Raw genomic sequence first — 14,474 nt, 5'->3', positions numbered from 1 at the left:
CACCGTGTTTTGTAATTCTTTGGGGTAAACATTTGATCACAGAAATCAGAAGGCTGCATTAACTACATCTACTATACATTTTAAAGACGTATTTTGTTATTATAATGTGAATGTTTCACAGGACCAGGCTTCTATATAACACACCACAGATGAATTTCGATGTGTTGCTCTGCAGTGAAATTATTACTTTGCTGTTATCTAAATATGTATTAAAAAGTTTCTTATGAGGTTCATTTTCAGAATTCAGTTGATTATTAAACTTATTTTACATGGTTATAAGTATAAAATAAGTATTTTAAACTGATTATTCTTTGAATTTGAGGGTGAATTTGGGTATATTGGGACATCAGGTAAATTAGGACAAGTGACATTATTAAAAATGTCTGCCAAGAGTAAACTGGACACTAACGTGTTTCTATGAAGTTACTAATTCATATTCTATAAGGCTCATGTTATTTCTATTCTATGATAGAAATAACATGACATAATTCATGTGATATCATAGAAGGGTGTGATCAGCATTCATTTTGACATATGCCATGATATACATATATACATATATACACATATATATGTATACATATATATGTATATAGTATATATATATATATATATATAGTATATATATATATATATATATATATATATATATATACACATATATATATATATACACATATATATATATATATATATATATATATATATATATATATATATATATATATATACACATACATACACACACACACACGATATACTGCAACTAAATAAGATTCAAGTTTGAAATGTTTTTTCTATGCTTGACATCTGGGTTTGAAATCAAAGATGAATATCAGACAATAGATCTCAATGTCAGTGTTCATTTCCTGATATTTACACCTAGATGTGATATATCTTAGATAATGGCACTTCTGATAACAGACCACACAATTTTTAGGTGAACAAATGTGTTGGAACAAAGGGTCTTTTAGGTAGAACATAAAAGTAAACAAAACAAAACAAAACAAAACAAAAAATATAATTGGTTGCATCCCATGCTTCCAATAACTGCATCAAACCAGTTATATCACCAAAATGTTGTAAACTTTTGTGATGATTTTCCAGGCTTTTGGATGTTGTTCCCTTCTTCAGGAGCTGATATGCAGCACAGTTGGATTAAGGTCTAATTGATCAATTTGGCCAGTATAAATCCTTCCACTTTTTCTCCTTTGTTTCTTGGCATTGTGTTGTGTCGTTTTCTTACTGGATGATTTTAATTCCAATTAGACTGGATGTTTTGTTCTGTATATGAGCAGACAAGATGTTTCTAAAAAGCCTAAATTCTTTTTGCTACAACCTCATGAGTTCTGTTCCAGAAGAAGTCATGAAAGCCCAAGACACCAACACCTGGTTAAGGCATTGGACTTCTTATCGGAAGGTTGTGACGGAATCTCAGGACCACCAAGCTGCCACTCCTGGGTCCCTGAGCAAGCCTTTAACCCTCAATTGCTTTGCTGTATAAAATGATTAACCCCCAATTGCTTTGCCATTCAAATAATGTAGTTTGACCCATTATGGTTATGTTCTTAACAGAATTGCTGAAATATTTAACAATACAGAGAGCAAATAATTTTTTCATGCATCAAAATCAGGACAATGAATTTGGATCTTCTGTGCAGCATTGCAACTTCAAATAGTTTATGCAGATAGTTTATTCAAATAGTTTATACAGATGATTTATAGTTGTCTCCTCACAGTTCCAGGGAATGTGGTTTATTTATCAGCTTGAGTCACTGTTGCTGTGAGTTATGCATGTTCTACATTTTTCCACATGTAGTTCCTCCACCACGCAAACACATCTTGAAGGTTAAGTGCCTTTGCTAAAATGCTCTTATGACTGCAATCTCCATCAGGATGTATTTCCACCTCTTGCCCAGTGCTCCCAGACCAGGATAAAGTGGTTACTGATTGAAGGACTAAAATGGATCAACGACAAAACTCAGATCATTTACAAACCAAGCTTTATAGAACAGAAAATATAAATGAGATAAAACATGAGATACTCTAAGAAATATAAAATATAATTGAACATGAATAAACCAAAGGTTATTACAGTATTTACAAGTATAAATGTACAACAAGTCTTTCAGAACTATCAAATTTTTTACACATACACAGCATTCAACTGTGAAACAAAGATTGTTAAATGAAAGTTTCTCACTATAGCTTTCAGATTTATCAGGGCACAGAGGTAACCAAGCTGCAGAAATATTAGTAAGAAATTGTACTAATGACAAGGCTACATTCTGGACATTGGCTCATGATTCATGAAAAAAATTAAAATTAAAATCACATAAAATTACAAATCCCCCATAATTTCAGACATAAAATGTCTTTTGTAGATAAAATTATGGAAGCTTGGCAAAATAAAAGTTTTTCATCAGAGTAGGCTGTTTTGATACAGTAATAATAAAAAAAAATTAAAAAAAGAAATCCAGGATTTCCTAAATGATCCATTTAACGCAGCAGCGGTGTTCTAGCTTTAGGTACTGCAGGACTGTGAAGAGAGAGAAATCACAGATTAACAGTTTGAAAGGCATACATTTTCTTAACTAAAAAGATTAAAGGCTGAAGATGTAGAAGAAAGCCAAGAACAGGGAGAAAGACTGAAAGAGATGAAATACCATAGTCTTGTAAAGCGCAATGATTGCAAAGAGTGCAGCTTTTTCCTTCCTCTGGACACAGTTCTTCTGTTACAAGTAGGATGTTAAAGCAAAAACAGAGACATACATTTTTAACTATGAAATTAAAAGTAATCAATTTTAACTGTGCAAAATCACTGAGATTGAGAGAAAAAAAACCATTCCACTTATGTCAACTTAAATCGTAATTTGACAGTAATTTGCTGAACCCTTGGGATTCTGTGCGAACGACGAGCAGACGATCAAATTCCAGGACTGTTTGAATCCTGAACCAAACATCACAACTGTACAGCTATACACATGGACTATGCTTGAGTTGTAAACCGATCCCTTTATAACCAAAAACCTATCACCACCAGCCTTGCAAGAGACCATTAGCTTAGTTTCTTAGTAGTTCTCTTCATTTACACTTGTATATGATATTACATAGCAATTCATTCAAATCCCACATTCGATATGCTGCAAATTATATTTAAATCACGATCTAAAAGAAAATTATGAATATACAGACTATATACAGTTATACAGACTATTTACCAAAGTTTCATTAACACTGTTGGACATATGGCCTTTCTTAATAAATAAATCATGCTACTGCCACCTTAATGATGGACTGGCTGGAAAGTTGCTTATGCAAACCTGTTGTGCCTGGTTTGATTTTTTTCCCTATATGAAAGAGGCAATAGCTGGAATCATTTGGAAAATGCAAATCAAATTAAGCAGGTCTGAAAGGACAGGTAAAGTCATGCAGGAAGTCAAGCACAGCAAAAGGGAGTACTTATATTACGGTTGTTAACTTACTACGTTGATACTCAGGCTGTGAACAAATGACTCAGTTGAGGAAGGAATAGAAGAATCGCTGCTTATTGGGATTATGTGCTTTATGTTTGATTTCTTGCTCAGTCTATCTGTAGCCATTGAGTTAACGGCACACAACTCATACTTCTTATCATTGGCCATTACAGGCAAATTGCCTAAAGACCGTGCAAGTCTGGAATGTAATAACAACAGGCTGTGAAATGGAAGGGAAAGGATCATTTGCACAATATGAGACTGAGGAAGCAGACTGTTAACTGTGCTTGTTTTAAGATGTCAAAGTAACGAAATACTGTAGAATAGAAAGACTTGGCCTATCATACAAACACCCACCTGCTCTCTCTGTTGGAGCTTAGCGTGGTTCTTGTTCGTTTTCTGGCATCCTCATTATCAGAGGGACTTTGAGATGTTACAGATTTACAACTCTGTGCACTTGATTGCAGAATGACCCTGCATAAACATACAGAAAAACAAGATCCAAAAGATTAAACAGAATCCAAAAAACCAAAAACCTGGGCTCTTCCACCAAGTTACCCCAGTGAGTGAAGCTGACTTAAGTTGGTTTGTGCACACACAATTCTGTGCAAAAAGAGATTGGTTTTAAAACCGAAGAAAAGAGAGAAAATCGGAGGGTCTGTTAATATATCTATTCACAAAACAGGAATATTTATTAAGGAATTCCTAATCCACTAGAAAGGGACAGGGTGGACAACATCACTACAGATGTTGGCATGTTTCATGAACAAATAATACAAGGAATGACTAATACTCTAGATGACTGCACTGTAAAAACCATAAACAAAAATCACATAGGAATTAAAAAGAGGGAAACATTTTCATACAAATTGTATTCTACACATAAATTAATGAAAGGATTTGTATTTTAATAAGAGTACCAATTCATAAACTGCTTATGTATAGCAGTGTATATATATATTTACTTTTTTATATTTATACAAATTTTTATACACACACACACTATATAAGAAAAATTACTTTTATGTATATATAAGAAAAAAGACAACATATTTGAAATGTCTGAGATTTGGTCTTCATGTCTTGGGGGTCCTCTAGACTACTTAGATTATGCCTGTGTAAGACAAACTCAGGTCTGGTTAAACCCAAATGTCTTTTCATCTGGCTGAGCTCCAATGAATGTATGTGTGCAGTGGAGCTTGCTTTGAACACAGACAAATTAGATGCCATCCCTTAACTCTCTAAAGAAATCAGTGAACAGAAATATGGGACAGTCAAAGAAGACCTTGAAGGCATTAAATCCATTTTGACAAAGCAAAAACACATGAGGTGTAACTTACCAATTGCCTGTTATCCTCATTTATATTTTTAACATTATGTTAGCCTTTGTAGTGGATTTTAAATGTGTGTGGATGTTCCTGCTATAAACATTCTATGTGTTGAAAGGATGGAGACTTAGTGGAGTGTGGGCACATGTGCTTGATAAGATCTGACTTTACTGAAGTGACAGAGGTCACAAACACAAGCATACACACATACCAGGCTACACAATCACACACCTAGGGTATAAAAGGGAGAGCTAAATCACTAATCTTTGCCTCTTCACTGTGTAGACATGGCACTCTACAGAAGATGCCTTTTGCTGCAGCAAAATAAATACAATCTTTACTTCTTTGCTTTTACTAACAACTGAGTCTGACTGTTTTTTTATATGTTGATCAAAAATGCCACCACACCTTTTGAACCACATCTAGCTTACCAGTGTATTGCTGAAGAAAAATAAACTAAAATTTAACAGTGAAATGTAATGTCCTTTTACTATGTATTGACTCATACTATGGAAATATGTGGTTGTTGATCCATTTATAGTGATTAAAAAACAACATAATGCTTTTATGTTTTCCCAATTAATTTTAACACATTTTTACTCCAAGTTTTCCTCTAGGAGTAAGTCTTAGAGGTTTCTACCTACTGACTATGGTGTGGATTTATTCTCTTCTAAACTGCAGCAAAAAATTTCATTACATGAGGGAAGCAGTACACAAATGCCAAATGGAACAAAGCCAACTGTGGGAATCAGTTTAATGTATTGTGATGGCATTGCAGAGCCAACAAAATCCCTGAAGTCTCTGTGTAGAAATAGGTTTCCTGCATCTCACCACCAACTCTCAAATGGAAACACATAAAACTTGGTGTTTAGGGGTTTTCAGCAAAAAAAAAAACAAAAAAAAAAAACACAGGCTTGCCCACAAAAGTGTGTGTAATGTATAAAAAGAGCACCTCACACAACAAATGACACTTGGCCCCTGTGAGATTGCTGGATGATTCCTAAAAAAACCATGATAAGATCAGAAATTGTGGAATCATGGGAGACATAAGAGACATGAACACACTTACAGCATTCCAAGTCCAGAGAGTGGTACAGGAAAGTGGTACAGGCACGACAGTTCACTTACAATCCCGACCTGCCTACACAGTAATGGAAGACGGAAGAGGGGAAGCCAAACAACAGCCACCACAGGACAAGGCTACAAAGTGAAGAAACCAGCATAGCTACCAGCCATCTAAACACGAGGGAGGTACAGTTCAATTATACAACAAAATAAGAAGGAAGGAGAAACACATACACTTCCAGACAAAAGGCTTTGGTACTCTTTCCGCCACTGCAGATGAAATCAAGCCCAGGTTTTACCATGTTTATTATATTCTGCCTCACCATCCACTTTAATAGGAACATCTGATCTTCTTATTTATACAGTTATTCAGTCATTCATTCCTGTAGCAGCAGCAGCAGCACAATGCATAAAAACATGCAGATACATCCCAAGAGCTCTGATTGCCTGTATCAGAACAGGGAAAACTTCAAATCATGGCATGGTTTTGCAGAAGTATTTCAGAAACAACACTACTTGGAATTTCAAAGGGTTTACACAGAATGGTGTTAAAAAAAAAAGAAAAAAAAAAAAGGGACAATTCTATGGGTGGAAACACCTTGTTGATAAGAGAGGTCAGAGGAGAATGCCCAGATTGTTTTGGGCTGCCAGGATGGATACAGTAACTCCGTCTCTGTAAGCATGTGAGAAGAAAAGCATCTCAGCATGCACAAAAGTCAAGAGTAGAACCTAAAAAGCTTCTGCTCATACACATCATGATTTGGCAACTAAAGTTTGGTAGTTCTTGACTTTCTTATCGATAATCTGTATTGTGCTGAATGGATATCTGCACAAATGATCAGGAGAACAGGTGTTCCTTTTAAAGTTAATGATTGTTTGGCTATTGTGTTTTACTGAATATGAAAACAGTTTTGAAACAAGTACCATGTGAGGATCAAATAATAATAATTAAAAAAAGGCTTGTAGAAATACTCTTACAATGAACATAGTTGAGCTGATCCAGCCTGCAGTTATGAGGGGAAAAGATAGACGTCTTAGGCAATGTTAGATATTTAAAGGCCATGCATTAACAGTATTAATGCCAACCATCATGCAAAAGAAAATTTATACTGAACACAGCCACAATACCCAAAAGCTCACAAGGCATAATGCAAGTCAAATAGGATTTATCTTGTGTAAAAATGCTAGATAAGTAGGGAAATAAATATATACATGTGCATCTCAATAAATTAGTATTAGTTTATTTATATCAGTGATTCAACTCGGCTGGGGTCAAGGCATCAAGAGCCACCACACACACCGACATGTCAAGGAATTAGGCTACAGTTGTCGTATTCCTCTTTTTATGCCACTTATGGACCACAGAAGTGGAAATCAAGGACCTAGAGTCTGGAGGAAGAGTGGAGAAGCTCATAGCTTCTTGAAGTGTTAAGTTTCCACAAACTGTGATGTTTTTCGGTGCAACATTATCTGCTGCTGTTGCTCCACTGTGTTTTTTAAAATCGAATGTCACTGCAGCCATTTACCGAGAAATTTTAGAGCACTTCATGCTTCCTTCTGCTGACGAGTAGAGCAAAGAGACCAAACAATGCAGATGAGCTGAAGGCCTCTGTCAAAGAAACCTGGGCTTCCATACCACTTCAGCAGTGCCACAGATCAGATCACCTCCAAGCCACGCCAAATTGAGGCAGTAATTAAAACAAAAGGATCCCCAACAAGTACTGAGTACATATACAGTAAATGAACATACTTTCCAGAAGGCCAACAATTCACTAAAAATGTTTTTTATTGGTCTTATAAAATATTCTAATTTTTTGAGATAGAGAATTGGCAGGTTTTTATTAAATGTGAGCCAAAATCATCACAATTTAAAGACCCAAAGACTTAAACTTCAGTCTGTGTGTACCGAATTTATATAATATATAATATTATATAATATTTCACTATTTGAGTTGAATTACTGAAAATGAACTTTTCCACGACATTCTAATTTATTGAGATGCACCTGTATCTGGGCACTTCAGGCCCAAATTTAACCATCCAGTTCTCATTTTCCATATACACTTGTTCAATATAACTTCTTTTAAACTTCACCCCTCTACATACAAAAATAATTGCATGAACAAAGTATTTTTAAAAAGTGAACTGTACTCCATTATTTATAAACACATTGCTGTTTTTTTCCATTTTAAACTGCATGAATGCAGACAGTACAGTATTCATATAAAAGGAGAAAAAAAAAAAGTTAAGCTTCATGTTAAATCCTTAGAACATGTATGATCAACATGACATGTATTGTCAGCACTTGGTAGTACAATACCTACGGACGTCTGTTAGATACCTGAAGCAGTACAATAACAATCCAAAGCACAAATCCAAGTCAGCAAAAAGACTGTCAGAAGGTGATCAGCATTTTGGAATGACCCAATCGGAGTACAGATCTAAAAACACTGAAACCTGTGGAATGACTAAAGGTTTGCGGAAGATCTCCTTGTAATATAATCTGAAGCATTTTTAGTTTATGGCACTGAACACTAGAATAAAAAAAACAAAACAAAAACAGTCAAAAATCAGGATGTGCTAGTTGGAAGGCTGTTATAAAATCACTTGTATTATAAATTCAAGGGGCTTTGACAGTGTATCAGTTAAGGGATTTACTCTTATGCAAGCAGGATATTGTAAACCCTCCCCCAAATGACTGATTTTCACTTGAATTGTGTTCACACTGAAGGTAACAGTTGTAAATTTTGTTAATTTGTTGCCCACCTCTACATTTAATAAAGAACAGCTCAGGACATGAGGATAGGTTACTCTACTGGGCTACAAAGTGCAAGCATGTTTGTAGTAACATTTCCTGCTGTACAGAATCACAAAGCCACCATACACAAATGACAATACCTATCTTTATTTTAAAGTGTTTACATTTTTAAACTTGACACTGTTCTGAACCATAAGACTTTTTTGACCTTGTGCAAATCCATGCAAAATTATAGTGTGTACCAGATCTAAATATGCAATTTGGGCAATAGTGCTATACTGTTTCTCTATTCTGAAATACATTCTCATGGAATTAAGTGACTAAGCATGTAATTAAAAGAGCAGTTAATCAAATAAGATGGAAATACTTACGATAAAGAACCTGTGGAAGCTCTGGACTGCCGTTTGCTCTTCAACGCCCTCAGTTTGTCACCCTGAGTTAGGCCGTTGTGCTCCTCTTCTCCATCATTATACTGGGGAAGTCAAAATAAATAAATAAATAAATATAGCCCTATAATATTGAAAACTACAAACAGATATTTTTTTTATTTAATCTATTAAAGTAACAAGCATTCTCAGTGCTCCAGGAGTTTATCTAATATTTGTTATCTGATTCTCAGATCTTAAACTGACTGATCTGAAAAACTCCCATTTACTTGTAATTTTCTTCATTTCATGTAAAATTTCAACTCCTACTCACCATATCAGCTTTTCTTGCTGCACTGTTCTTATTTTTCCCATTGATGGAAATGTCATCTACTCCTGACAAAATTCCTGTAATGGCTGTTTTGTTTACACCATTTTCCTGTTCACATTGCTCCTGCCGATACAGATCACCCTCCACCCAGAGACTGGACTGCTGACTGTTGGTTGGATCATGGCACAGTATATTATATAACATATTATAATATATATAATAAGGCATTTTTTTTTTTGCACTGCCTCAGACCATAGCTTTACTCACTCCTCAACAAAGTTCTGCTGAGGTCCAATCACTGAGCCTGGCCGGCAGATTCTGATCCAGGCGATGGCCTCGGCTGCAGTCAGTCTAAAGTGTTTCATCAGGTAGCAGGCTATTAGAGTTCCAGTGCGACCCAGGCCAGCTGAAAACCACACAATCAGATCATTTATATAATGATATATATATAATGATATATATATATAATGATATATATATATAATGATATATATATAATGATATATATAACAACTTTATATTCTTAAAATGATTAGCTGATCAACAAAAGCATATACCACAAGTAAGATGTGTCGATAGCAGGTATATTTAACAAAAAATTGTGACAGTCCTGCAAAAATATTCAGTTAGAACATTTTAAAGAGGTAAATATTAGGACTGAATGGCAAGAGGTCACCTTTAAATGTTTAATCATCAGAGATATGCTTACTTCAATTTGAAGTGGATCTGCTAGATAACCAATTCTGACTGCACCAAAGATTACGAACATTTTAAAGAGGTAAATATTAGGACTGAATGGCAAGAGGTCACCTTTAAATGTTTAATCATCAGAGATATGCTTACTTCAATTTGAAGTGGATCTGCTAGATAACCAATTCTGACTGCACCATAGATTACGAACATTTGAGAATTTTTTCACCCCTAATTTTTTCTTTAAACAAGGCAATACATCAGATTAGTAATCAGAAGAGTAAGTACAATTTTAAAAAGAGCCCTGTGTGTAGTAGTTAAAATATTTTAAATCTTCAGTAACTCAATCATAATATTGGACACCTTAAACTAAATATTAGCCAAAATGTGTGCATTTTACCTTTACAGTGAACAGCTATGGCACCATCAGCATTTTCACAAATGTTCATGAACTTGGCGACTATGGCATCATTAGGTGTGCTCCCATCAACAAAGAACAGGTCATGGTGATCGAATCCCATATCTGTGAACCGCTTGGCATCGTACATTTTTTTGTTCAGTCGTATGACTGTGGTGATGTTGTGCTTCCTGAAATATGGGAAGTAGGCTTCAGGAGCATGAAGAGGATAACCTGGGGGAAAGCGGTAAACCAACATTTTTCAACCTGCAGCCAATACATATAAGCCACCTACTATTATACGCTATATAAATTACATAAATTGTATATAAATTACCATTCTCAATTTTGCTCTTCGGATGTGGACCACTAAAAGCCAAAAACTTTCCTGGAATAATCCAGTTGAAGTCCCCGTTTTCAGCCCTCTGTGGAACAATGCTGCAGTTAATTATATACACTTTAAAGAATTGCTGAAGGCACTTTTCACACACTTTCAATACAATCAGAGAAGGACATCAAAGAATCACCTCATAATGCTCATATTCCTCCACATCAAAGTTGGAGAAATCAAGCCAGCCAAACTGCAGAGCCTAACACAAAAAACAAAACATGAACCCCATGCATAGTAATATGCATAAATTTCATGTGTATTAAGGCTCTGGTTTACCTTATGCACTGCATGTAAACAATCAAGGATATTCAGGTTGTACATGCAAATTCCAAATGAAGCATCTCTGTAAGAGAAAATAACCTCCGTATTCATTATAGACCTGTAGTATGTCGCAGAAGAATGAGACATTTATCCTAAATAGCATTTACCGGAAAGGAAGATATGTGGCATTTCTGGAGACTAGAAGACTATAAGTTTCCTCTGGTGTTTTCTGGAGATGCATCACCTACAGGGGACAAAACAAAACATCCTCTCATTTGTTTTTGAGATTATTTTACACATTCTTCTTTTAAAGCAAGTGTTCTCAAAATCTAAGCCATTATAAGCTTCTCCATTTTATCATAATCCAGAAGATTAAGGGTTGCACCAGCACCAAGGGGGAGCAAAGACAGCAAAGAAAAATGATTTCCTCTAATGCCATCATAGTTTTCTTTGCAGTCACAAAGTCTTTCAACTAGAGTAAGACGATTGATCAGCAAATGACTATAAGTAGAGAAAAAAACAATTCCAGGGAATTAAACCAACTGCATGCACATCATTGAATGAGTTTCCTCCAAATGCACAAGTTATCTACTTGTACCCAACACATGCATAGGCTTTAATTAATTAAATACTCACAGCATACGATCCTATTAAATAAGCAGCATTTGCTTGTTTCTTTTTGTCCCCACAGGTATAGAACACAATTGTCTTTCTGGAATGTGCCAAAGACTGCAGTAGGAGAAAATTAAATTTACACCAACACATTTACACCATGTGAAGCATATATAATTACAGTAATTTCAGTTTCATGAAATACAAAAACAATAGTTGAGAGGTATGACTCTTTTTATCCTAAAGTGATAAAAACTCCATTACCTTGAGCTTCTTGGTGAGTTTGCAACAGAAACGATAAAACATAGCCAGGTTGAGGGGACCAAAGTCTGCATAAAAGCTGTTTACATAAAGAAAAGTATTAAAACATTATGTAAATACTGACAGACAGAAACACGTATGGGAAAACAGGATAACTGGGACTTTATTTCTAATGCTGTTATAACCACACAAGATATAGGTCTTTTGGAGTGCTAGGAGCACTCTTTGGTGGCTTCAGCCATCTTCTATGGAGTGGTCTGCTGATCAAGCAGCGTCTCTACTGCAGACAGGAAGAGACTAGACAAGCTAATAGGGAAGGCCAGCTCAGTCCTGGGGATTCCCCAGGACTTTGTGCAGGATGTGGGAGAAAGGAGGACGGTAGCTAAGCTATCATCATTGATGAACAATGACACACACACCCTGTATGAAACAGTTTCATTTTTGAGCAGCTCCTTCAGTGACAGACTGTTGCATCCTAAATGTCTGAAGATCTTTTCTCCATGCTGCTATTAGACGGAATAATCAGAGCTGCTCCCAGTAAACCACTCACCATAATGACTATTTGACTAACATTATGCAATAACACCTTTTTTAATGCAATATTATGTAGTGCAATTTGCTTTAAATTGTAACACCCGTATTGTTTGCTCCTTTTTGTTTTCTATTTATACACTACTGTATATTAGTACTATGTTTCTACTTTATATTTGCACTTTTTATTCCTTTGCTGCTGTTACAGAAATGTCCCCACATTGGGACGAATTAAGGTACATTTTATTTTATACATAATGATATTCAGCATGATCATGAACAAGTAAGTACTACTGTAATCACAACACAAACTTACTTCTCATAGGACAACTCTTCATCTATGCAGAAACAGTGTCTTTCAGGAGTGCTCCTGATCTTCTGACTGAGGACAGCGAAATAGAGCTGATCTGCAATAACAGGAACACGTTGTGTAATTTCTCATTTCCAAGGCTGCAGATTAAACCTCTATAATCTGATCTGTGAATAATCTGAACAAACACGGCTCGTGCCTGCTGCAGATTTGAACGTGCGTCCCGGAAGTAGCGGTTGGACGGAGATCCGAGTACCAACCGGACAAAGAAAATACTCCTTAAATACGACAATAAAACTTACCTTTGATTATTTCAATGCTGTTGGAAGGGTCGCTGTTTTCTGTAGACATGCTGACTCTCAAGGCGAAGTAAAACTTTATAAATTTTGGTTTGTCTAAAGTTTTTTTTTTGACCGTTCGGTTCAATTTCCACAATAAAACAACAAGAAGTTAAAATTTACATCAAACTAAACCGCTGTGCTTAACTTTTGCTTACACATTGTAAACATTAGCGACAGAGAGCTCAGTTTAGAGATATAACAGGAACAAGATTTAAATCTCGCCCGTTCTTTAACTATACGCTTTGGTCGACTTTAACCCTCTTCGTTCAAACTCTATTGGCTGAGCCGTGCAACTGACACGTCAATCATCTTAAGCCCCGCCCAACACAATTTTAAAGTTAAGCGCAGGGGGGCAGAAGCTCTTCTAATTGGACCGCTGCCCAAGCAACGTTGCCAAGGAGAAGAGCTTCCGCCAGCCAATAGAACCGCGCTGGACTCAAAGCTTTGATCCTCAAACTAATTCTGTCTCAAACACTGTGATTTATATTGAACAACAGCGCCCGAGCTGTTATTTTAACACGGTTAATAAATAATAATAATAATAAGATTAAAATCAAAACATTGCATTTAGGCTTTTTCACTGATAGTTTTACACACAGCAGCTGCATAGAAATAAAAGCCATCAAAGTGTGACAACAACGAATCCCTTAAACAGCATTGTATCTGAATTGAATTTTCACACATAGTTAGTCATGCAATATCATGACTAAAGTTTATACTCAGGCTCTTTGTGTACTGTTTATAGGAACTACGTATCTACGAGTCTGTCTATAAACAGAAGGCCTTCAGATGGCGGTTTCTTGTTCAATCAGCAGCAAAATCATCCCCTAAAGGTTTTTATTTACCAGTGATCTCGATGTAAATGTGAGCCCTGGGCTTGTCCGCTGGACTGTTTACAGCGCAGTGTCTTTTCCTCGCTTCAGCTCGTCTCTGTCGCTTCCGCTTCATGCTTCACTTCCACAAGCTCGTCTCTCACATTACAGTAACGCGCTTTGTTTCGCTGCAGTTATTCTTCAGGCTCTGACATAAAGGCTGGATCACACTTCGACACCACACACGTTATACAGAAGGGCTTTTCTGTCTCCCACCGCCGATGCGTACTAAAGCAAGTTTCTAAGTCGTGTCGGCGTCGTGACGTCATCGCGTCGTGAACTGCGCCGCGTCGCCTTAACAACGATCAAATAAATTCTATAACTTCTACGATTTTACACAGAATTCATGACCCTTACACTAAGAACACAAAAATGGCGACTCACACCTTCAAAGATTCTGGTAAACGTGTGGACGGGTGTCATGAGTGTGACACACACTATGGCTATGTTATATATAATACATTATATATTAAATATAAGTTTAT

At 36.0% G+C, this 14,474-nt stretch overlaps 1 protein-coding gene across 10 annotated transcripts; it reads right to left on the bottom strand.

The window, feature by feature from the left end:
* Window positions 1–1,986: 1,986 nt before the first annotated feature.
* cdc14b (cell division cycle 14B) lies at window positions 1,987–14,290 on the bottom strand. 10 transcript variants are annotated; one of them, XM_047800167.1, is made up of 16 exons: window positions 13,963–14,290; window positions 12,783–12,873; window positions 11,939–12,014; window positions 11,699–11,791; window positions 11,230–11,306; window positions 11,078–11,144; window positions 10,938–11,000; window positions 10,748–10,835; window positions 10,414–10,644; window positions 9,591–9,729; window positions 9,327–9,489; window positions 8,999–9,099; window positions 3,834–3,950; window positions 3,486–3,696; window positions 2,667–2,732; window positions 1,987–2,539 (listed from the first exon to the last, which is right to left on the bottom strand). In XM_047800167.1, exons 1-16 carry the CDS (start codon window positions 14,063–14,065, stop codon window positions 2,525–2,527), a joined length of 1,701 nt encoding a protein of 566 aa, XP_047656123.1. In that variant the 5' UTR covers window positions 14,066–14,290; the 3' UTR covers window positions 1,987–2,524. The 10 variants fall into 10 exon arrangements, 9 of the variants coding, with proteins under 9 accessions (XP_047656123.1, XP_047656124.1, XP_047656125.1 ...); XM_047800168.1 differs by having other exon boundaries at window positions 3,486–3,675; window positions 13,963–14,288; XM_047800169.1 differs by lacking the exon at window positions 13,963–14,290 and adding an exon at window positions 13,079–13,406.
* Window positions 14,291–14,474: the final 184 nt, after the last annotated feature.

Source organism: Tachysurus fulvidraco, chromosome 14 (genome assembly GCF_022655615.1).
Source record: "Tachysurus fulvidraco isolate hzauxx_2018 chromosome 14, HZAU_PFXX_2.0, whole genome shotgun sequence".
NCBI lineage: Eukaryota > Metazoa > Chordata > Actinopteri > Siluriformes > Bagridae > Tachysurus > Tachysurus fulvidraco.
The sequence above is the reverse complement of the archived record's forward strand: the minus strand, read 5'-3'. Positions and strand labels throughout refer to the sequence as shown.

Coding starts and splice junctions, on each gene's coding strand:
- cdc14b (XM_047800167.1), bottom strand. CDS start 14,065: ATGAAGCGGAAGCGACAGAGACGAGCTGAAGCGAGGAAAAGACACTGC. Junction 10,645..10,747: donor GAAGAGCAAAATTGAGAATG/GTAATTTATATA, acceptor GCTTTCCCCCAG/GTTATCCTCTTCATGCTCCT. Junction 3,951..8,998: donor GCTTCCACAGGTTCTTTATC/GTAAGTATTTCC, acceptor ATGTTTATGCAG/GGTCATTCTGCAATCAAGTG.